The sequence below is a fragment of the Rhinatrema bivittatum genome, chromosome 9 (genome assembly GCF_901001135.1).
Source record: "Rhinatrema bivittatum chromosome 9, aRhiBiv1.1, whole genome shotgun sequence".
In the NCBI taxonomy this organism is placed as follows: Eukaryota; Metazoa; Chordata; class Amphibia; order Gymnophiona; family Rhinatrematidae; genus Rhinatrema; species Rhinatrema bivittatum.
Window position 1 is genome coordinate 170,721,501 of NC_042623.1, and position 22,199 is coordinate 170,743,699.

The following is a 22,199-nucleotide window of genomic DNA, read 5'->3' on the forward strand; positions in this document are numbered from 1 at the left end:
ATTGAGGACAATTGTTTCAATTAACTTTGAAAGGAATGGAAATGGTCATGGGATCAGTAGATGGTTTTTAAAAAATTGGGTGGATCGAGACTCGTTTCAGAAGTGGTGATAGAAGTGCTATCAGTATCTTCTCTAATTGGTTTTAATAATACAGTGGTGCAAGAAGTTACAAGACACAAGGAATTGTTCATATTGTTAATTTTTATTTATTTTTATTTAAAAACTTTTCTATACCGTTGCTAAGTTATATACCATCGCAACGGTTTACAAATAGCCACATAGACTAAGGTTAGTAAATCTAGGATATCGTACATTCCAATAGGTGCCAATAAAGTTCGGTTACAATTTCATAAATAAAATCATTATGGGGTAGATTTTCAAAGGGGTACGCGCGTACGATACGTGCGTATCCCCCGAAAACCTACCCCAACCCCCCCCTGCGCGCACCGTGCCTATTTTGCATAGGTTCGGCGGTGCGCGCAAGCCCCGGGACGCGCGTAAGTCCCGGGGCTTGCATGGAGGGGGCGTGTCGGGGGCATGTTGGGGGCGTGCCGCGAGTGATGCGGTGTTTTGGGGGCGGGCTGCGAGTGACGCAACGTTTCGGGTGCCGGCCCGGGGGCGTGCTCGAGGCCTCCGGACCAGCCCCTGGGACGGGTGATGGCGCGCCAGCAGCCAGAGGGCTGCTGGCGCGCCATCTGCCAACAAAGGTAGGGGAGGGTTAGATAGGGCCTGGGGGGGTGGGTTAGGTAGGGGAAGGGAGGGGAAGGTGAGGGGAAGCGGAAGGAAAGTTCCCTCCGAGGCCGCTCCGATTTCGGAGCAGCCATGGAGGGAAAAGGCAGCACGCGCTGACCCCCTTGCACGCGCCGACCCCGGATTTTATAAGATACGCGCGGCTACGTGCGTATCTTATAAAATCCAGCATACTTTTGTTCGCGCCTGGTTCACGAACAAAAGTACGCACGTGCGTACATTTATAAAATCTACCCCATTATTTGAGTAATGTTGGTCAAGTCCAGGTATATTATTGAGTTACTATCTCTTTGAGATATTACTTCTTAAATGTAGGATTGAGTAAATTCATTCTCATCTGCATTACTCTGTACTTTCAATCTCTGCCCTCTACACTCTTTAGTGAAGGCTTTTTTAAAGAGCCATGTTTTTAAATTTTTCTTAAAAGTTTTGAGATTATTCTGTAATCTGAGTTCAGGGGGTATCGTGTTCCTTAGTATGGGCCCAGCCAATGATAAAGCCCTTTCTCTCACTTGGGTTAATTTTGCTGACTTTACTGAAGGGATTGTTAGTAGTGCTTTGTTTGCTGAGCGGAGGTTTCTTTGTGGAATGACCTCTGTTTCAGACACTGGAAAAAAATAGACCCACTTTGTCCCATCCTCAGTAAGGTTATTAACCTCTACTTTTACACATGTAGAGAACGAGTAATAATAAAGCAGCCTAACTCTAAACACGGGGATGGTAACTTTCAAATGGGTGTACAGGTGTACATATAAGTGTGGGTGTCAACACGAGCCTAGAGTTGATGCAATTTCTTAACATGTGCGCGTATGCTATAAAATAGCCTAGGTGTGCATATGTGTGCACCTAAGTTTGCAAGTGGATGTGCAAAGCTGCGAAACTTTGGGTATGAGCTGCGGAAGTGGGGGGATTTTATATCAGGCACGTGTCCATGCCATGACCAGTTTCACCAGTTCATCCACCAGTCCACCCAGTATAGAGCTAGGTTCTCCAAACCCCTTTTGGTTCTTTAGCCTGCACTCCCCCCCAGTTATCTAAGACCTCTTAAACCACATAGGAATGCCTGTTTTTTTTTTTTTTAACTTTCACCTCTTCCATAGCAGAAGTAAAGTTACATAGCAATGGACCTAGGTGCACACCCAGGCACGTTGGTACTTGCACATGCATTTCTTGGCTCCACCCAGGAACACACATGCCACACCCACACCATATTCCTTTTTTCTCCAATGAGGCAGGTGCATGCATCCACCCACTTAATAAACATCCAGCGCACATGTGCTAGATGTGCGCTCCTCTCCCAATTTTGGCGCATGCATCTCTTTTTCAAAATTCACCTCTTTGATACAGAGAAAAATGTATAGTGATTACAGCATTTAATCGTTTATTGTATCACAGAGTTTAGGTTTTCATAGATACAATAATAAAACAGCTTATTTCTGTGGGTAACATGGCTTTCATTATTACCTTTCCTACTTTTAGTTTGTAGGTTCTATGGAGGCAAGGAATTCCTTTAACTATTATATCTTTATAATCCTTCTTTGTATTCCTATATTCATTAATATATTTGTTTCATTGATGGAATTACTTCTGACTACTCTGGCTTAGGATGAATATAGAGGTTAGGCCGTATTGAATTCTGAGTTCTCACCCAGACACAGACTACTTTGAAGGCTACAGACCAACCTCTAAGTGAACTCATATTTACTGTTTTCTACTGTGAAATTGTTATTAACAGGCAAGAATGTGGAGCCAGTAGTTCCCAGATGGGAAATTAATTAACTGATACTAAAGTCTGAGAGAGTGAAAGTTACATGGCTGTGCTTAAAATTGATAAGAACAGAGGGAGAGAGTGTAGGGGTTAGGGGCCACTTCGACAAGCAGAGTGAGATGTACAAACAGAACAGTGCACTCTTGTGAAGATTTGATGTCCTTCAGAGTGTGAAAACTCACACAAGGATGAGATTTGTACAATGTTCTCTCAACCTAGCTTGATGTTACCCAGGTAGAGAGTCCATTGAATGTATAAGAAGAAATTACATCTGGGGAGAGCGCTTCCTGAACAGCACGGACCGATCTCTTGGGAACATGTAAGCTATATATAATAGTAATTGTTATTATCTGCAACTAACTCTTCTGTATAATCTGATTTTATTTATTTTCTATTCTATTCTCTTATTGTTCCAAAAAACCTACTTTCCTAAGTAGCCAGAACCGGACGAACTGAGTCAGACTGTGCGTGTGATTATTTGTGTGGGGAATAAGCTCCTGAGTTCAGGCCCCCAGGTCTAATCGCAGTAATGGTGTGTGTGGCTGTACATGCAGTCCTGTGTGCATGCAGGTGACAAGCCCCTCAGGTAACTCCCAGTGTACACCTCAGGTGAGAGCCAGTGTGCACAGACTGAACCCAGAACATTCATCAGGTCAACAAAAGTTTAATGGTAAACCCATGATTGTGGCTCTTTAAACCCCTGAAGCAGGCGCATTCAAAACATGGGTCTGTGTCAGGAATTTTAAAATTTATATAAAGCAATTGATACCCGAATGGGACAAGAAAACCTTCTTTTTGGAGAACACTGTAATTGAAGTTGAGCAGCTAAGTGACTGAAATTTGGATCAAACCAGTACAATAAGTGAAACTTTATCTGAAGACAAGAACTGATATTTAAGAGTGTATAAAAATATAATAGGTGTCCTTGAATTTTATGTTTTTCCGTGGACAGCAACTGAGCAGAAACATTGTCACATTTTTTTAAGTGCACAAAAACAAGAAAATGTGCAAGAGTTTAATAAGAAGGATTAATGGGAGGCCAATGATTATAATTAATGCATCAATGTGATTGTACATTGAGTAGCACTTTATATTATGGTCTGTAATCCTAATTTTGGATCATTTTTGACATATGTGGGTCGTAGAGTGTTTTAGATTTTTTAGGTAGATATATTTAATGTGTAGTTCTGTTTTATCATGTATAGTACTGCATGCACAGTCATAAATACAAAATAATAATAATAATACATTCTAACAAACCTGTACGCTGTACTATACTTCTACTGCATAAAGAATTAAAACTTTTTTTTTTCTGTGGTTGATCAATATATGTATTCTATGATATAGATGTACTCACTTCTGCAATTTTGCTTGAAATTGTGCAATATAAAAAGACATATCATAAAGTTAGGCAATCTTAAGGGCTTCTTTAATAACATTTCTTTTCTCCCTTACCTGTGTTTCCTTTGGACGAATCTCATCCATTTCCTGATAGCCATTTAGTGATGCAAGGTGCGACAGGATCTGGCCCTCCTTCTTCCAGCTCCTACCCTGTCGCAGATGTTGTTCAGCACCTGCCAAGCAGCCCAACTAGGCATCCTTCTGAGCTGCAGCTGGAATTGGTTCATGGGGAGGGACTGTGTTTATAAAGCATGAGATAAGCACAGCCCAAGATAAACACTGGACGTTCTGAACTTGATCTATCATCTGAGCAAGAAAATGAAAGGTGGATTCACATATTCTTTAGCATGAAATGACAAACAGGATCAGAAACACGAAAAAGAAACTTCAGTCCACCTCCCTAAATCATTGGCACTCGTGTGGAGAAAGTAACCAATAATTCCACACAAAGCAGAAATGTCCATTTAGGGCATCTCAAGCTAAGGTGTCTTCACTGCTTTTCAAATCTCTAAGGTGATGCGTTTTAGTCAAAAAGAACCAAGTCATGCAACACTGGAGAGCTTTACCTATTTGGTTGACAGATTTCATTAAGCTGCATAGCAGAAATTACACGTGTACTTTTGTAGTCACACACCTTTAGGAAGCACTGCAGCAGCGAGTGGCGCAGCAGTCACTATTAAATATAAATTACATTCCAGATGTCAGAGGTGGTCACATAGACAAGACAGAAAATATTGCAGATATCCAGAATTATTTATTTACTCCTTGAAGCACTGATGTTCACAGATACACATGAAAGTGGCTGTGTCTCCCCACACACCTTTAGCCAGTTGTCAAAGAGAAACTTCCCAGGTAGCTTCTCTTTGCAAACTGGCTAAAAGTGCGTGGGTACAAAGCTACCTGCGTACTATGCATCTGTAATTGGTGGTCTAAGCCCCCGCCCCTCCGAGGCTGTACTCATAGTCACCCTCCCACTGCGGTGACAGAGGCAGCGTTGGAACAGCAATGGGGTTTCAGGTGGCATCAGAGGAGTCACAAATTGTAACTGCCCAGAGGGGGAAAGGCTAGAAAATGGATTCTCCTTCTTACCAAGTTTCCCAATATTAGGAATAGGGGTCCGGAGTCCACCCAGGGGGAGAGAACCCAAACAGAAAAAAAACTGGGAATGCAAAAAGATACAAATTTAACAAATTCTGAGCTATGACTCAGATTTATTATCACAAGTTTAAACAGTGAGAAACTAGTAATGAAAACACTATAAAGGTACTGTATGTTTTTCACAGTTAACACAACTTGGTTTTCTTTTAATTTCCAGTTAACAAGTATTTTAAATGAAGAGAACCAGTTCTTCTAACTTTACCATAAAACAATCAGATAAGTATGGCTTAAGTATTTCTTTCTCTGTCTCTTTCCAGTGAACGCTCCAATCCCTGTGAATTTTGAGGCTTTTGTACTACGTGTTCTTCACTTATGTCTCTGGCACAATTACTACGTGTTCTTCACTTATGTCTCTGGCACAATTACTTATGACAGCTGCTGCAGTGGTTCTGGACTCTCTTTGTGGTGTTTAAAAGTTTTAGTCTAGCTAGACTTTGTGGCAAGTATACACTTAGCTGACTTTATTTAGGATGAGTCTTCGTATGCTCTGCCGTTGATAGGGGGCATGGCTTGCTGCAACACTGCTCGTGCATGTGGTTTGAGTGCCAGAGGGTCCCAGATGTCACTCTCCAACTGTGATCCTCGTGCTGTATTGATAAGTTGTCTCTGGAGCAGTCAGAAACTTATTTATACTCTTTAAATAACAAAATAGCATGTTCCTCCACTACAGTAATCGTGTTTATCTTCTGGAGTGTACTAGAAGTGTTCCCACTGGGATACATTTTAAAACACAGCGTACGCGCGTACTTTTGTTCGCACATCAGGCGCGAACAAAAGTACGCTGTATTTTATAAGATACGTGCGTAGCCGCGCGTATCTTATAAAATCCGGAGTCAGCGCACGCAAGGGGGTGCACATTTGTGCAACTTTTGTGCGCCGAGCCCTGCGCACGCTGCCCGTTCCCTCCGAGGCCGCTCAGAAATCAGAGCGGCCTCAGAGGGAACTTTCCTTCCACCCCCCTGCACCTTCCTCTACCTAACCCACCCCCCCCCGGCCCTATCTAGACCCCCCTACCTTTATCTTAAAAGTTACTACTGCCTCTGGGCAGTAGTAACTTGCGCGCGCCAGTGCGGCAGGCCCCGACACAAGCCGCTGTGTCGGGGCACTCGGCCACGCCCCCGGACCACCCACATGCCCCCGAACACACCCCCGATTCAAAACCGCGCCCCCCCTGGCCACGCCCTAGGATTTACGCGCATCCCTGGGCTTGTGTGCGCCGCCGAGCCTATGCAAAATAGGCTTGGCGCGCGCAGGGGTTTTTAAAAGGGTTACACGCGTTCCTTATGCGCGTAACCCTTTTAAAATCCAGCCCTCAGTGTTTATTCATGAAAACTAAACAGGAACTGGGTTACCTGATTGTGAAAAACAAAAGATAATTAAATATCTTTATTCTAGCTAGAAGAGAGGAATTCAATTCAGATGCTAGTTTGTGTATGGTGAGGATTATTTTCACACTTTCTTTCATTCACCTGTCACACTATTATCAGAGTGCATTGAGTAAAGGTACAGGTGCTCATCAATATGTAGTCATGACCAGTGGCTGTATATTTGATTATGTAATCTGAGAAGGTGCCACCAAGTATTTTCATACTGGGAATGTTATTAAGTATTAAAGCACTATTATCTGTACTTCTGTGTACTCTGCCTATATTCTCAACCTGGTGCAGAGTGATGACTCACAGTGTTAGACTATTTCCTACTGATAAATAACAAAATGGTTTCCCTCACTTTAGAATATGCTGTTTGTCACTCCTTTCTTTTCTTTTAGCTTTCGCAGTGGGTTCTGTTATCAACTTTGCTATAAGCAAGCTTACAGTTTCATATTGTTGCATTTGTGCTTGTTCTTGCCCTCACTCCATCCTCTCTACCTGTGTGGTGACTCCCTTCTGGTCAGATGCTGCCGCGGCTTCTCCTCGCTGCTTCGCCCTGGAGTCCCCGGGCTGGCCTGACACTGCGGATCCGCCACGTTCCCGATGACGTAGGGCGCACGCGCGCCAGAGTTTGTACCAGCAAGGGCGCGAACCTCGGGGGCGTTCCCCCATAGTGACGTCATCCGCTTCCAACATAAAAGGTCTTTGCTTGCACTTACAAATCGAGTTAGCAGGGTGGGGAAATCTTCCTCCGCTACTCTGCCTCCACAAACAAGCAGCTCGATCCAGTAAAGTCCGCGGGAGAGCGGACGAACGCCCGCTCTCCCGGCGCGCGCACCGGCCCCTCGCCGGTGCGCGCTATCCAGTATTTAAATGAGGCGACGCGGTGCAAACGGGGAAAAGGAGGCGCTAGGGACACTAGCGCGTCCCTAGCGCCTCCTTTTTGTCAGGAGCGGCGGCTGTCAGCGGGTTTGACAGCCGACGCTCAATTTTGCCGGCGTCGGTTCTCGAGCCCGCTGACAGCCACGGGCTCGGAAACCGGACGCCGGCAAAATTGAGCGTCCGGTTTTCGGCCCGACAGCCGCGGGCCGAATTCAAAATTTTTTTTTATTTTTTTTTTTTACTTTTTTTTACTTTTGGGGACCTCCGACTTAATATCGCTATGATATTAAGTCGGAGGGTGCACAGAAAAGCAGTTTTTACTGCTTTTCTGTGCACTTCCCTGGCGCCGGAAGAAATTAGCGCCGACCTTTGGGCGGCGCTAATTTCTTAGAGTAAAATGTGCGGCTTGGCTGCACATTTTACTTACTGGATCGCTAGGGAATACCTAATAGGGCCATCAACATGCATTTGCATGTTGAGGGCGCTATTAGGTGCCGCGGGCGGGCCGCGTGTTTTCCTCCCCTTACTGAATAAGGGGTAAGGGAAAACACGCGTCCAGAGCAGGGTGACAGTGCGCTCCGACGGAGCACACTTTACTGGATCGAGCTGTTACCAAGGGGTATCCGCTCCTTGGGGGACCCGCTCTCTCTTCTTGATTTCAGATTCTAAGACGGGATCCGGTACTCGCTCCTCGAGGGCCTACGTCCCTGAATGCTCAGAAGACTCCCTATTGCCTGGAAGCGATCGCAGATGTGAACACTGTGAGTTCTATTACAGATAGGAACCGGTACTCGCTCCACGAGGGCCCATGTTCCTAAACTTTGAAGACTCTCAATCGTCTAAGACGCTATCGCAGGTACGGAGATCGTGAGTTGTTATTGCAGATCGCAGATAGGAACCGGTACTCGCTCCACGAGGGCCCATGTTCCTAAAACCTTTCAAAGACTGTCTTCTATCTCAGAAGCCATTGCATACCTATATCCTGTGAACTATTATTCCAGATTGCAGATAGGAACCGGTACTCGCTCCACGAGGAGCCATGTTCCTAAAACCCTCCAAAGACTCTCTTCTATTTCAGAAGCCATTTGCATACACAGATTTTGTGAGTTCTTATTCCAGATTGCATATAGGAACCAGTACTTGCCTGGAGACTCCTGCTCCTAAATATACTGAAGACTCTCTGTTGCATAGAAGCCATTACAGATATATACAATTGTGAGTGTTTCACCTACTACTGGTTATGTAACCAGCATACCCTGTCTACTCACTACCTTTAGTCTCTCTCTACAGCTCAGCTAACCCAGAGATCGCAGTTCCAGTATCTGAAGGACTTCAGCCCTGCCGGGCATACCAGCCCACTACTGCCACCTCTGGTGGTTCTACTACCTGTCTAATAAAGAAATATCTGTATCAGTCTCCATATTCCAGCCTAGCCGGTGGTCCCTTTCAGGATACCCTCCTGGGGGTGCTGTCATCTGCCATCGGCCCAAGGATTCACCAATTTACATTAAGTGTTCATTCCTTACACTACAAGAGCAGTATCATAATAGACTGCCATTCTGAAGGAGTAGATCGCTACAGGTTGCTACCCTCTAGCAACATTGCTAACAGATAGCTAACTCCGTCTACAGAGTATTATAGATTGCTAGCTCCTCCTCTCGGGGGAGCAGCATGCTACAGATTACTAACTCCTCCCCTCTGGAGGAGTAGATCAATGTCAGATTGCTAGCTCCTCCCCTCTGGAGGAGAGGATCCTCAACAGATTGCTACTCCTCCCCTATGGGGGAGTAGATCCGTAACACATATATCCAGTCTGTCTCTTACCGCAGCACTCCACTACAGTAAACTAGACCTTCTCCTTGATATGCCCGTCGGTCGCAGACGGCTGTGACCACTCATGCTCACTTCTTTTTTCCCTGCACCGTCAATCATGGAAAGAATGGTGGTCTCCGCCAACCAATGCCGAACTCCCCGGTCGCCATCTTGCTTTTGGAATCACCTAGGCGCGCGCGCGTGCGCGCGCAAGGGCCTCCTTTGTACACGTCATGGCGGGAACCTCAGGGGCGTCCCCTCCGGATGACATCAACTCACTGCTGTACTTAAGCTGACCGGCCCATTGCTAATACGAGTTAGCAAGGAGTTCTCTCGTTGCTGAATCCGCTCCAATCTTGGATCTCCTGTTCCTGGTATTCAGATGCTCTGGGTACCCGCTCCATGTGAACCCTTCAATGTTCCTGGCTATCCGCTCCTCGGAGGGCCTTCCTGCCTTGGACTACTCCTGATCTGCTTCTCGGGACTCTTTCCTGGAACTTCCTCGTGTGGGTACCTTCTACAGTTTTCTATGATACCAGCTTGCTGAAGTTTCCACCTTGTACCCCGTGCCTTGGGCCACTACTGTTCTTCTTCAGCACTTTGTTCCAACATATCCTGAGCTGCAGGGAATTGCCGCATCTGCTACAAGATCCACATCCTGGTTCCTGCACCTCACACCATATCTACATCTTCACCTACAGAACAGTCATCCTCTGTGTACCCCGCGCTGCGGGCCACTACCGGATCTGCACTTCTGAGGTATCTCCACCCGTCTGAAGGAATCTCCTGGTGTACCCCGCACTGCGGGTCACTACCGGATCTTCTCATCAGTGGTATCACCCTGGGTATACCCTATTGCTCAAGAAATGTGTTTATTTGCATTCCTCGCTCCATGGGCTATGCCTTGTTTTTCTTCTTAATAAAGTCTCTATCACAGCTGTGTCCTACGGCACTGAGACCACGCCCACTGATGGTAAGGCTCACAGGGCTCCTCCCTGTGGGCGGAAACTTCTCTCATCTTGGCCCAGGGTTCACCTTCTTACAAAACCATAACACTCCTGAGTCAGACTCTAGTTCTCCTAAATCAGATCAATTGGAAAGATCATACTTCTTTAGAAGATATGTGTATTCTCTTATATTATGAGAGCTGTAGCCATCTCCTTGTTAGAGAAAGCCAAGATCACTTATTATTATATGTTTCTTAAAAGCAAGGCATAACAGTGGCATATATAACCATATGTATGTTAAAAATCACTCACTGCATATGACTTGTAGCACTATAGAAATGTTAAGTAGTAATAGTAGTACAGAGAAATTACTACTTACCTAATAATTTCCTTTTTTTTTAGGACAGTCAGATGCACCTCTAACAACATATGGAGACGGAGTAAACTGTTGTCAAAGTAAATATACCCCTGCAGTGACATCAGCCTACCAGAAATCTCTTCAAAAGCAACTGTGGACAAACTAGCAAAAAACTTGATTAAAAATAGAAAACCATTTCAATACTCGGCCAACATGCAACACTGGGTTCAGATGTGCTGTGGCAGTCAAAAAAGCCAAATAAATGTTAGGAATTATTAGGAAGGGAATGGAAAATAAAACGGAGGATGTCATAATGCCTCTGTATTGCTCTATGGTGAGACCGCATCTTGAATACTGTGTACAATTCTGGTCATCGTGCTGGAGAAGGTATAGAGAAGGGTGACCAAAATGATAAAAGGGATGGAACTGCTCCCCTATGAGAAAAGACTAAGGCTTGTTCAACTTAGAGAAGAGACGGCTGAGGGGGGATTTGATAGAGGTCTTTAAAATCATAAGAACATAAGAAATTGTCATACTGGGTCAGACCAAGGGTCCATCAAGCCCAGCATCCTGTTTCCAACAGTGGCCAATCCAGGCAACAAGTACCTTGCAAGTACCCAAAAAGTAGGTATATCCCACGCTACTGATGTTAATAGCAGTGGCTATTTTCTAAGTCAACTTGATTAATAGCAGGTAATGGACTTCTCCTCCATGAACTTACCCAAACCTTTTTTAAACCCAGCTACACTATCTGTACTAACCACATCCCCTGGCAACAAATTGCATAGTTTAATTGTGTGTTGAGTGAAAAAGAATTTTCTCCAATTAGTTTTAAATGTGCTACATGCTAACTTCATGGAGTGCCCCCTAAACTTCTATTATCAAGTTGACTTAGAAAATAGCCACTGCTATTACTAGCATCAATAGCATGGGATATGCTTAGTACCTGCCATGTACTTGTAGCCTGGATTGGCTACTGTTGGAAACAGGATGCTGGGCTTGATGAACCCTTGGTCTGACCCAGTATGGCAATTTCTTATGTTCTAACATTAATTTACCAGTAATCCCTGTAATACATAGTCACACAGGAGGACCATACTATAATCATTTGGCAGCCAAGGGAGGGAAGCTGGATTGATCTGACTGTCCTAAAGAAAAGGAAATTATCAGTTATGTAGTAATTTCTCATTTCTTAGTGTCCAGTCAGATCAATCCAGAACAAGTCAGATGTACCCAACCTACTCCTAAATAGGGTGGGAGACTGCCCAAGGTCTAGTCAAAACTGCACATGGAAAGGCTGAGTCCTTCCGAGCCTGCACACCCAGATGATAAAACCTGGAAAAGGTGTGTAAGGAGGACCATGTCACCGCTCGGCAAATGTCAACGGGAGACACCAACCTAACTTCCGCCCATGCCATTGCCTCATCCCTATTGGAAGGAGCCCTAACCTGACTAGGTAACAGCTTGCCAGCATCAACGTATGCTGCCGTGACTACCTCCTTAATCTGGTGGGATATTGTAGCTCGCAAAGCCAATTCTCCTTGTTTAGTACCGCTGTGAAGAACAAACAGGCGATCTGTTTTCTGTAAAGGCTCAGTAACCTCCAGATACTGGATGATATGTCTCTTGACATCCAAGGGTCACAACAGATGATACTCTCTTACGTCTCTCTCTCTCTCTCTGTCCAGGGACGGCAGGGAGATGGAATGATTCAACTGAAATTCAGTGACCACCTTCGGTAAAAAAGAAGGAATAGTATGTATATGTATCACCCCTGGAGTCACCCGGAGGAAAGGATCCCGGCAAGACAAGGGCTGCAGCTCAGAAACTCTCCGCACAGAACAAATTGTTACAAGAAACACTGTTTTCAAGGTCAGTAACCACAAGGACAGGCTATGCATTAGTCTAAACGTGGGACCTGCTAAGAAATCCATGTCTAAATTTAGACTCCAACAGGGTACTGGAAACCGCAAGGGAGGATGAAGATGTTTCACTCCTTTCAGGAACGGGCCACATCAGGATGAGCTGACAAGGAACCACCATTCAACTGACCCCTGAAACAGGCGAGAGCTGCTACTTGTACCTTTAAGGAATTAAGGACCAAACCTTTATTCAAGCCATCCTGCAAAAATTCCAAAATGAGCGGGATCTTGGCCAAATGAGGAAGAGTACCTTGATCCTCACACCAGGCCTCAAACACTCATGAAACTTGCACATAGGCCAAGGAAGTGGAGAACTTTCTAGCCCTAAACAAAGTGGAAAAAATCTGCCACCGAGTATCCATGTTTCAGCAATTGAGCCCTGTCAAGGGCCAGACTGTATGACAAAACTGAGTTGAATCTTCATGAAGAACCAGACCCTGACTTAGCAGTTCCCTGGGTGCAGGAAGTTGAAGGGGAGAGTCCTCCAGAAGCTGCCGCAAATCTGCTTTCCACAGCCTCCTGGGCTAATCTGAAGCAACCAAAAGTACCATCCCTCTGTGGTGTTCGATCCTTCGAATCAATCTGCCCAACATGGGCCATGGAGGAAAGGCATACAGCAACTTGTCTTCCAGCCACTCCTGCACTAAGGCATCAATCCCCAATGACTTCAGATCTCTCCTGCGACTGAAAAATCGCAGAACTTTTGCATTGTAAGAAGTTGCCAGGAGGTCTAGGTGTTATGTTTGTGGACCCTTGACCCAGAGTAAAAGTCACCCACCTGAGGAATCGAGGTGCCTTTCGTCTCTGGAAGGTGGAAGTCCCAGTATCGTAACCCCTCAGTACCCTAAGCTGGGCTTCAGCGAGAACAGGGTACAGGCCAAGTACAACCAGACAGTGTCCTGGTTCCAGGCAGGGGTCAGTGTCCAATCCAAGGTCCAGGCAGGCAGCTGGCAAGGCAGGGTCAAGTCCAATCCGAGGTCCGGGCAGGCAGCAGGCAAAGCAGGGTCAAGTCCAATCCGAGGTCCGGGCAGGCAGCAGGCTAAGCAGGGTCAAGGCAAGCAGGAGTCAAACAGGAAACTGCAGCACCAGGAACAAAACAACCACTAGACCTGTTGTGAAGGCAATCAGTCCTTCACTGCAGGGGATTTAAATATCCCTCCTTGCTGACGTCTTCTTCCGGGGCCGGCCCCTACTTCGTGTCCCGGCCCCTTTAAGAGGCGGGGCTAACCGCGGGCCTGACGATGCTGCTCCTCGGAGGGAGGCCATCTTGCTGCCGCGGCCCGTGCGCTTCGGACCGCCGGGAGGGGGACCCGAGCCGACCTGGCTGGAGGAGGTAGGGGAGCCCAATCGCGTTTGCACGCGATCGGAGTTCACAACACTAGGATCGGGGGACCCCAGCGATCCAGAATCAACTGAAATATCTCGTCTGACAAGGCCCATTCTCCAGGGTCCAGAATCTCCCTGCTAAGAAAGTCTGCTCTTACATTGTCTTTTCCTGCTATGTGTGAGCCTGAGATCATCTGGAGATGCACTTTTGCCTATTCCATAAGCTGATCTATTTCCTGTGACACTTACTGGCTCTTGGTTCCTCCCTGATGATTGATATAAGCCACAGTGGTTGCATTGTCCGACATTATACGGACCGATCGACCCTGCAGCCTGTTACTGAACCGCAAATATGCCAACTGGACCGCCCTGGTTTCCAGACAATTGATGTTCCAGATGTTCTTCTGTATTCCAGTGCCCTTACGCTGTCAGCTTTTTTTTTTTTTTTTTTAATATTTTTTTTATTGACACTTTCCAAACAAACAATACAACAGGAATGTTGCTAATACATCCTTACATCCTAATAATCCTTAGGGATTGCCCCATCTGTTCGGAACTCTCTCCCTTGAAAAAGTTGCTGGCTGAAGTTAAAGCTGAATTAGCTTCAATAAAGAAAGTCTCACCCACTTTTAAAACCTAGCTCTATGGTACCGTAACACTTTACTATTTTTCCTGTACAGCCCAAGTTCGCTTATGTCCTGTTTAATGTAACTTTGGAACAACATTCCTTCAAGCCTCCGATTAGAACCCTGTCTCATTACGTTCAGAAAAAAACTTAAGACGTGGCTATTCCACCAAGCCTTCGATGATCCTCCAGACAATCCTTAGTCTTCTTTTTCCTCACTTGGACGTAGAAGATTAAAGTCCTCCAACCATTCAAACGAAGGACTCTGGCACTCACTGATTAAAGCATCTTTTGCTCTAATCCAAATTCCTTTTTGTATTATGCTTCTTTAATTACCTTTTGCCTTTAACTTTCTTCCAGCTCTTAAGCTTCCCAAGTTTTTTACTCCTTGTTAAATGTAACTTTACCTTATTCACTTCTCTTGTTAATTACTTTTATTTATTGCTTCAGTTATACCCTTGTTTTATGTAAACCGATCCGATATGGTTTTTTACTATGAAGGTCGGTATAAAAAAGTGTTAAATAAATAAATAAATAATACATCATGTAAATATGCACACATTACAATAAACCGTCTACATTATACCATAGTGTCCTTGGCTTTTCTGTTTCCCCCCCCCCCCTTCCCTCCCACTCCCTATGTGGTATCCATAATATCCCCATGACAGCTAGCCCTCCAAACCTTCCACCTTAAGACCTCACTCTATTTCTCAGTGTGGGCGTTTCCCCCATATTCCCTCACCGAATGCCCTTCCGAGAGAGTAAGCGACGGTCCCATTTTCCAATCATCATTTCTCTCCCTTATCACTATGTGTACTCAGTCCCCTTTAGTAAGTCTGATACCACCACAAAAACGGTTCCCAGGTCATAACATGCTTATCCATCTTATCTTGGTGTTGAGCTCTAATATAAGACCAATAGTGCATTTGCCAAAGTCTCTGCGTAACAGTAGTCAGGGTAGGCAGTTTCTCTGATTTCCAATGCACAGCTAACTGGAGACGTGCTGTACTAAGAATTTGATGTAACAAAGTCCGCTTGGGGCCTGTCCAGGTTTCCGGATATGCAGATAATAAGTATATCTCTGGGCGTAATACTACCCGGTTAGAAAACAGCTGGCCCACCAATTTCTGTATTTGTTGCCAGTATAGTTTAATTTTAGGACATAGCCACCATATATGCAGAAAAGTCCCTTCTTCTCCACAGTTCCGCCAACATTGTGCCCCTTGAGCGGGATATATTTTATGAAGTTTATATGGGGTAAGATACCATCTGGTCAGAATTTTGTAATTAGTTTCCGTTAGTTTAGTTGAAATAGATCTTTGTGACAGATTTTCGAAGCATTGCTTCCACTGAGTAGCTGTCCAATGCAATAATAACTCCTTCTCCCATTGCCCTGGAAAACGAGCCTCTATCGCTGTCGAGTCCCGCAGCCAAATGTATATATTGGATATTACTCCTTTTGCCCCCGCGCCGGGACTGCACATTGCTTCAAAGGCCGTCTTCTGTCGAATCACTCCTTGATGCAGGTGCGATGCCTGGATACAGTGTCTTAATTGCAGGTAATAATAAAATTCTGTTACTGGTATTCCATAAAGGCGCTGTAGTTCCTCAAACGGTAACATACCCTGTGCCCTCAGCACCTGCCCATAATGCCAGAGCCCCCACCGCCCCCACCTATTTGGTCTATTTCCCTCCTGGCAGACCCATGTATTATCTTTATACAAGCCAAGTGGAAGGAGAGGGGTAATCGGACTGGGACCCGTCAATTTGTATCGACATTTCTGCCATATTTTTACAGTAACTCGAGTAAAGGGGTTACACAGGTCCTTATTGGAACTGTTCCACGGCAACCCCCATACTCTATGTAACAGGGGCTCCCCCTTACACGAATCCTGTTCAAGCTTTGCCCATTGCTTCATCTCCAGCCCCTCTTTCCAATCATAGATAACTCTTAATTGGGCAGCTTGAAAGTACCTTGTGAAATTCGGGATCGCTAAGCCCCCCCGCTCTCTTGAGTTCCATAATATCTGTCGAGAGATCCGCGGTGGTCTCCTTTTCCAGATAAAGTGGAAAATTTTAGTATGTAGTTTTTTCAGAAATTTCGCTGGTATATCAATGAGCAGTGTCTGAAATAGGTAAAGCCATCTAGGCAGTACATTCATCTTAATAGTGGCCACTCTGCCCAACCAAGTCAATCTGTAGGGATTCCATATCTCAAGATCCCTACCAATTTGATCCATCAAGGGCACATAATTTAATTGGAACAATTGCGTCCAGTTCGCATGTAAAGTTATACCCAGGTACTTTAATCCCTGTTTGGCCCACTTAAAGGGAAAGTGGGCTTGAAGACTATCCTTTTGGCTCGCTGTGAGTGTTAAGTTCAAGAGTTCCGACTTAGTCATATTAACTTTAAAGCCAGAGAGACCCCCAAAGCTCTCCATCTCCCTGATCAAAATTGGTAGGGTCAATTGTTGGGCGGCGATGGAAAACAATATATCATCCGCAAACAGCGAGATTTTATATTGTTCCTCTCCACTAGGAATCCCTTTGATATCCCCCTGCTGTCGTATCCGAGCTGCAAAAGGCTCCAGGAATAACGCAAACAGCAAAGGCGATAGGGGGCACCCCTGTCGTGTACCCCTGCCTAACGCAAAAGGAGGAGAATAAATCCCATTAACCTTAATACATGCCTTCGGGGAAGCGTACATTGCCTGGAGCCAGGTGCAGTAGTTATCCCCAATGCCCATTTTTCTCAATACCGCAAATAGAAAGTCCCAATTCACCCTATCGAAGGCTTTTTCTGCATCTACCCCAAGTAGAACTGAGGGGACCTTCTGTGTCTGTGCTATCCACATTAAATTGACTACTTTCCGAATATTGTCCCCTGCCTGGCGTCCCGGTATAAAACCAGCCTGGTCCGGGTGTATAAGCAAGGGCATAACCATGTTTAGTCTATGGGCTAAAACTTTGGCCAGGATCTTTAAATCAATGTTAAGTAGCGATATAGGTCGATATGACCCACATACCGTTTTATCTTTACCAGGCTTAGGGATTACCGTGATACCAGCCAATTCCATTGTTTCAGGCAGGGTAATCGTGCTCAGTATATCATTATATACTGTTTGTAAGTGCGGGACCAGGGCATCTTTAAACTTTTTATAAAAGAGACCCGTAAACCCGTCTAACCCTGGTGCCTTTTGGGGTTTGAGGCTAGAAATAGCATCCGCTATCTCCCCTCTAGTAATAGGTTTATCCATAATCTGAGATTGCTGGCCAGTCAGGGCCGGCAACCGAACCCCCTGCAGATAGTCCTCAATCAAGTCCCTTGAAACCTGCGGTCCCGCTGTATACAATTCCTGGTAGAACTGAGCAAACCGATTCTGTATTCCTTTATTATCCCAGATACATTGTCCCTTTATGTCTTTAATCTTAAGTATGGTACTCTGTGCAATTTGTTGTTTTAATTGCCGGGCCAACAGCCTTCCCGGTCTATTACCCTCAATAAAATATGTCCCCCTCCGCTGATCCAGCTTATCCACTATCTCCCCATCCAGAATAACTTGTAGTTCATGCCGTTTCTTATCCAAGTCTCTAAGTGTACGCCACCCTCCATTTGTTTTATGTTTCCGTTCTAGCCTCTCTATATCCTGAAGTAGTTCCCCTTTCGCCTTTCGTTGCTCCCTGCGGTCAGCGGCTTCTTTAGCAATGAATTTGCCTCTCAGGACCGCCTTAAAGCAATCCCATACAGTCCTTGTAGGGATCGTCTCAGTCTCATTCAACTCGAAATATTCCTGAATATCCCGATGTAGGGCTTCACAAAACTTTGAGTCAGCCAGTACCCTCTTATTTAGCCTCCAGGACCTAGGTCTCGGTTCCTCCTGTACCAAGCCAAAGGTACCATAGATGCGAGCATGGTCAGACCATAAAATGTTCCCTATCATAGTGTCCTTACAGCACAAGTACCAGTGCTTACTCCCCAATAATAAATCAAAGCGGGAGTAGGTGTCATGAACTCTAGAATAGAAGGTATAGTCCCTCTCAGTGACATGTTGCATACGCCATATATCCACCAGTCCCCAATGTTCCATCAAAGCTTTCAAGCGTGCCCCTCGTTTCCAGTTACTATGGTCCAGCTTTGTATTTAAGAGAGTATTAAAATCCCCTCCCAATAATAGTGCTTCCTGGATAAAACCGCTTAAGGTTTGTTCTAATTGAACAAAAAACTCCCCTTGCTGCTGATTTGGGGCATATATAATGACAAACGTAACCAAAACATTATCTACTTTAGCCACCACCACAATAAATCTACCCTGCTTGTCTTTTTTACATTCCAATAATTCAACTCGGAGGCTTTTAGCTAACAAAATACCCACTCCCCCCGTTTTTTTACCCTCCCCATTAGATGCTAACAAAATGTGGGGGAATGCGGGATCTTTCAGCAGTTTCTCATCTTTTCTGAGTAAATGTGTTTCTTGTATAAAATATATTGAAGCTTTTAATGCCTTTGCTTCATTGAATAATAATTGGCGCTTTCTGGGGTGGTTCAGCCCCTTCACATTTAGGGACACCACCCTTAAGTCAACCATCACATCCCGTTCTCCGCTCCTGCTTCAGTTGCCTGTCCATAAGCATACGCAGTGTACCGCTAGAATAACTCCCAACAGACCAGTAGATACCACATAACCCCCCCTATAATTCCCTCCCCTCCCCCCCCTCCTCCCCATTCATCAATAATGAGGTCAGTACCCTCATTCTTTCCAATAAGGAGGAATGACATCAACCAGTGTAGCGTGTATTATACACTTATTAAACCATGCTATCTACCTATGCAAAATTCAGAAACTGACCCTCTCCAGGCCCCCAACCCTCATTAGAACATTGCCCCCAACACCCGCAACTTATTCAGTCTCTCCACATTACGAACAGCGGGGAAATGAACTCAGTCTAATTTTTATAACTCGCTTTTCCCGACCAGTCTGCTGTATCTTCAGCTCCTGAGATGATCCCTGAGTGCGCAGCCTCTCCTTCTGCCAGGATCCGATCAGCTGGCAGCATCCGCTGGGCGCTCCTTATTACCTTCCTGCCTTCGCAGCCTCTTCCCTCCTTTTCCAGCACATTGCCATCTGGGACCAGGCTCAGATCTACCTATCTGATCACCCATCTCATGCCCTTTTATGGCTATGCCATGTTGCCTCAAAAATTTTTCTGCCACATCTGGGCGCTTTGCCATGCAGGAATCGCCAGAGATATTGAACAATATCCCAAACAGATACAGCCATCTATAGCGTATGTTCTCTGCCCGCAGTGTTTCCGTAATACATTTCATCTCTCTGCGCTTCAGTAACGTGACTGAGGACAAGTCATTAAATATTTGGATGGCCGATCCCCTCTATTTAATCTGTCCCATACCCCGTGCCTTAGTCATAATTAGCTCTTTGATGGGGAAGTTATGAAGGCATGCCATGATGTCACGGGGTTTATTGTTAACCGGCTTACCCAGGGCTCTGTGCGCTCTGTCGATTTCAATGTTCTCTTCCACCGGTTTTTGTGTTTCTGCCCCCAGCACTGCACGGCAAATATCCTGCACCAGGGCCACATAGTCTAGGGTCCCCTCCGTTTCTGGGACCCCCCTGATGCGGATGTTACATCTCCTCTGCCGGTTTTCTAATTCTTCAATTTTAGTTATCAGCTCTTCCTTGGCCAATTGTAATTTCTGTAGCTCAGCGCCATGTTGTTGCAGAGTCTCCGCTTGTTCATCAGCTCCCTGTTCCACCACGTGGAGCCTCTCTCCCAACTCCTCCACTTCTACCCGGAGAGCCCCCATGCTGTCCTTAATTTCTGCTTTTAATGTTTGTATGATCTCTTTTTTACTTCCTGGGGCCACGTTTTTATCTCGTGAGCTGTCAGAGTGATTCCAGGACTCAGATCAGTTTTTTCCCCCGTGCCCGGGTCCTCCGCCTCCACCATTTTGTCTTCTTCCTCCTCACTCCGTTTACTCTGGCGCGCTTCTGAACCGCCGTAGGAGAATTCTGTCAAATCTATTGCCCTCCGTCGAGTCGCCATCACCTGCCCCCGTGCAAGCAATTGGTCCGGGCAGCAAGAGGGTCAGTTTCGCTATCTTTTTAACTCGTTTTAGTGCGGGGCTACACGGAGCTCTGCGTTTAAGCTGCCGCTCGCATCGGGTGACGTCACTTCCTCTACGCTGTCAGCTTTTGACAGTGAGCTCCCCAACCAAGGAGACTTGCATCTATTGTCAGTAACAGCCAGTCTGGTGATGCTAGGGAAACTCCCTTCCTTAGATGAGCCTCCTGCAGACACCACTGGAGTTGGGAGGAGACTTCCACAGGCAGGAAGAGCCAAATCAAATAGTCCTGAAACTACGGGTTCTACCGAGACAGCAGGGAGTGCTGAAGAGGACGCATTTGTGCCCTCATCCACGGGACTACTTCTAAGATTGCTGCCATTAAGCCAAGTACTTGCAAGTAGGACCATATGGTCTGGCAGATTGTTCAATAACAGACGGAGCTGTGTCATCAACTTCTGAATGCCTGCTTCCGGCAGGAAAACCTTGCCTTGCCTCATGTTGAACCGAACCCCAAAGTATTCCAATGACTGAACAGGCTGAAGACTGCTTTTGGTCAGATTCACTATCCAGCCAAGCTCTTGCAACAGGGAGATTACCGTATGGGTCACTCTGCAGCTCTCTTCTAGCAATTTAACTCGAATCAGCCAGTCGTCCAAATATGGGTGTACGAGGATCCCATCTTTTCTCAATTCTTCTGCCACTACCACCATTACCTTGGAAAAAGTCCTTGGGGTGGTAGCCAGACAAAAAGGCAGGACCCTAAACTGTTAATGGCATCTCAGAACTGCGAATCACAGAAAATATTGATGCTCTAGTCAGATGGGAATATGAAGTTATGCCTCAGACAGATCCAAAGAGGTCAGAAACTCCCCCGACTGCATAGCCATTACTACAGAGTGCAATGTTTCCATATGAAACTGCATCACCCGCAAATGATGGTTGACACCTTTGAGATCCAGGATGGGACAAAAGGAGCCCTCCTTCTTGGGCACAATGAAGTAAATGGAATATAGACCTACATTTTCTTGAGATCTGGGCACTGGAACCTTGCCAATGTAGTTTCCTCTGCCTGCTTCTTCTATGATGAGTGGCAGAAAGACACCATGAATATGTCCTGAGGAACACTGAAACTCCAGCGCATATCCTCATATCACCACCAGGACCCATTGATCTGATGTGATCTTGACCCACCTTTGATGAGAGAGAGAGGCATTCCCCTATCTCCTGTTCCAAGGGGTGGCTCGGCAAACTTTCATTGGGAGGGTCGGGAGGTTCCACTCTCTGAACCTGCACCCCTTCTTGGCTGTCGGGAATGAAAGGACTGAGACCTACAAAAAGGTCAAGTTCTCTGAAGGGTTGTTCCTATATAGGGACGAAAAAGCCTGGATCCTCTAGTATGACCTCTCATGTTAAAAAAGCATGGCATCTGCTTCTTATCCTCTGGCAAATGCGGAACCAGGGATTTGCCCCACTTAGTGGCTAATTTTTCCAACTCGATCCCAAATAAAAGCAAGCCTTTATAGGGTAATTTGGTAAGGTTAGCCTTGGAGGTCGCATCGGCCGACCAATTTCTCAGCCATAATTGACATATGGCTTAGTGAAATCAGAAGAAGGCAATTCTCCCTGAGGCTCCAAACAGCGCTGGCACAAGTTAGTGGGATACTTAGGCTTCTTAGGTTTACGCTGACAGTGTGCTTAAGTGGTGGCCAGAGGCATTTGCCTAGCTGCTTTTTTTATGTCCAAAAACACTAGGCGTCCAACCTAGGCATCCAAAAATTAGGCATCTAACACTTAG

At 45.6% G+C, this 22,199-nt stretch overlaps 1 protein-coding gene across 2 annotated transcripts in view; it reads right to left on the reverse strand.

Moving 5' to 3' along the window:
- LOC115099052 (galactose-3-O-sulfotransferase 2-like) overlaps positions 1–5,855 on the reverse strand; it is an 84,421-nt gene extending 78,566 nt beyond the window's left edge. The window contains exon 1 of one of the 2 annotated variants that reach the window (XM_029616329.1): positions 3,974–5,855. In XM_029616329.1, coding sequence (XP_029472189.1) covers positions 3,974–4,017 — 44 coding nt within the window. In that variant the 5' untranslated portion in view covers positions 4,018–5,855. The remainder of the gene's footprint in view (positions 1–3,973) is intronic. The other variant, XM_029616328.1, reaches the window with a different exon arrangement.
- Positions 5,856–22,199: the final 16,344 nt, after the last annotated feature.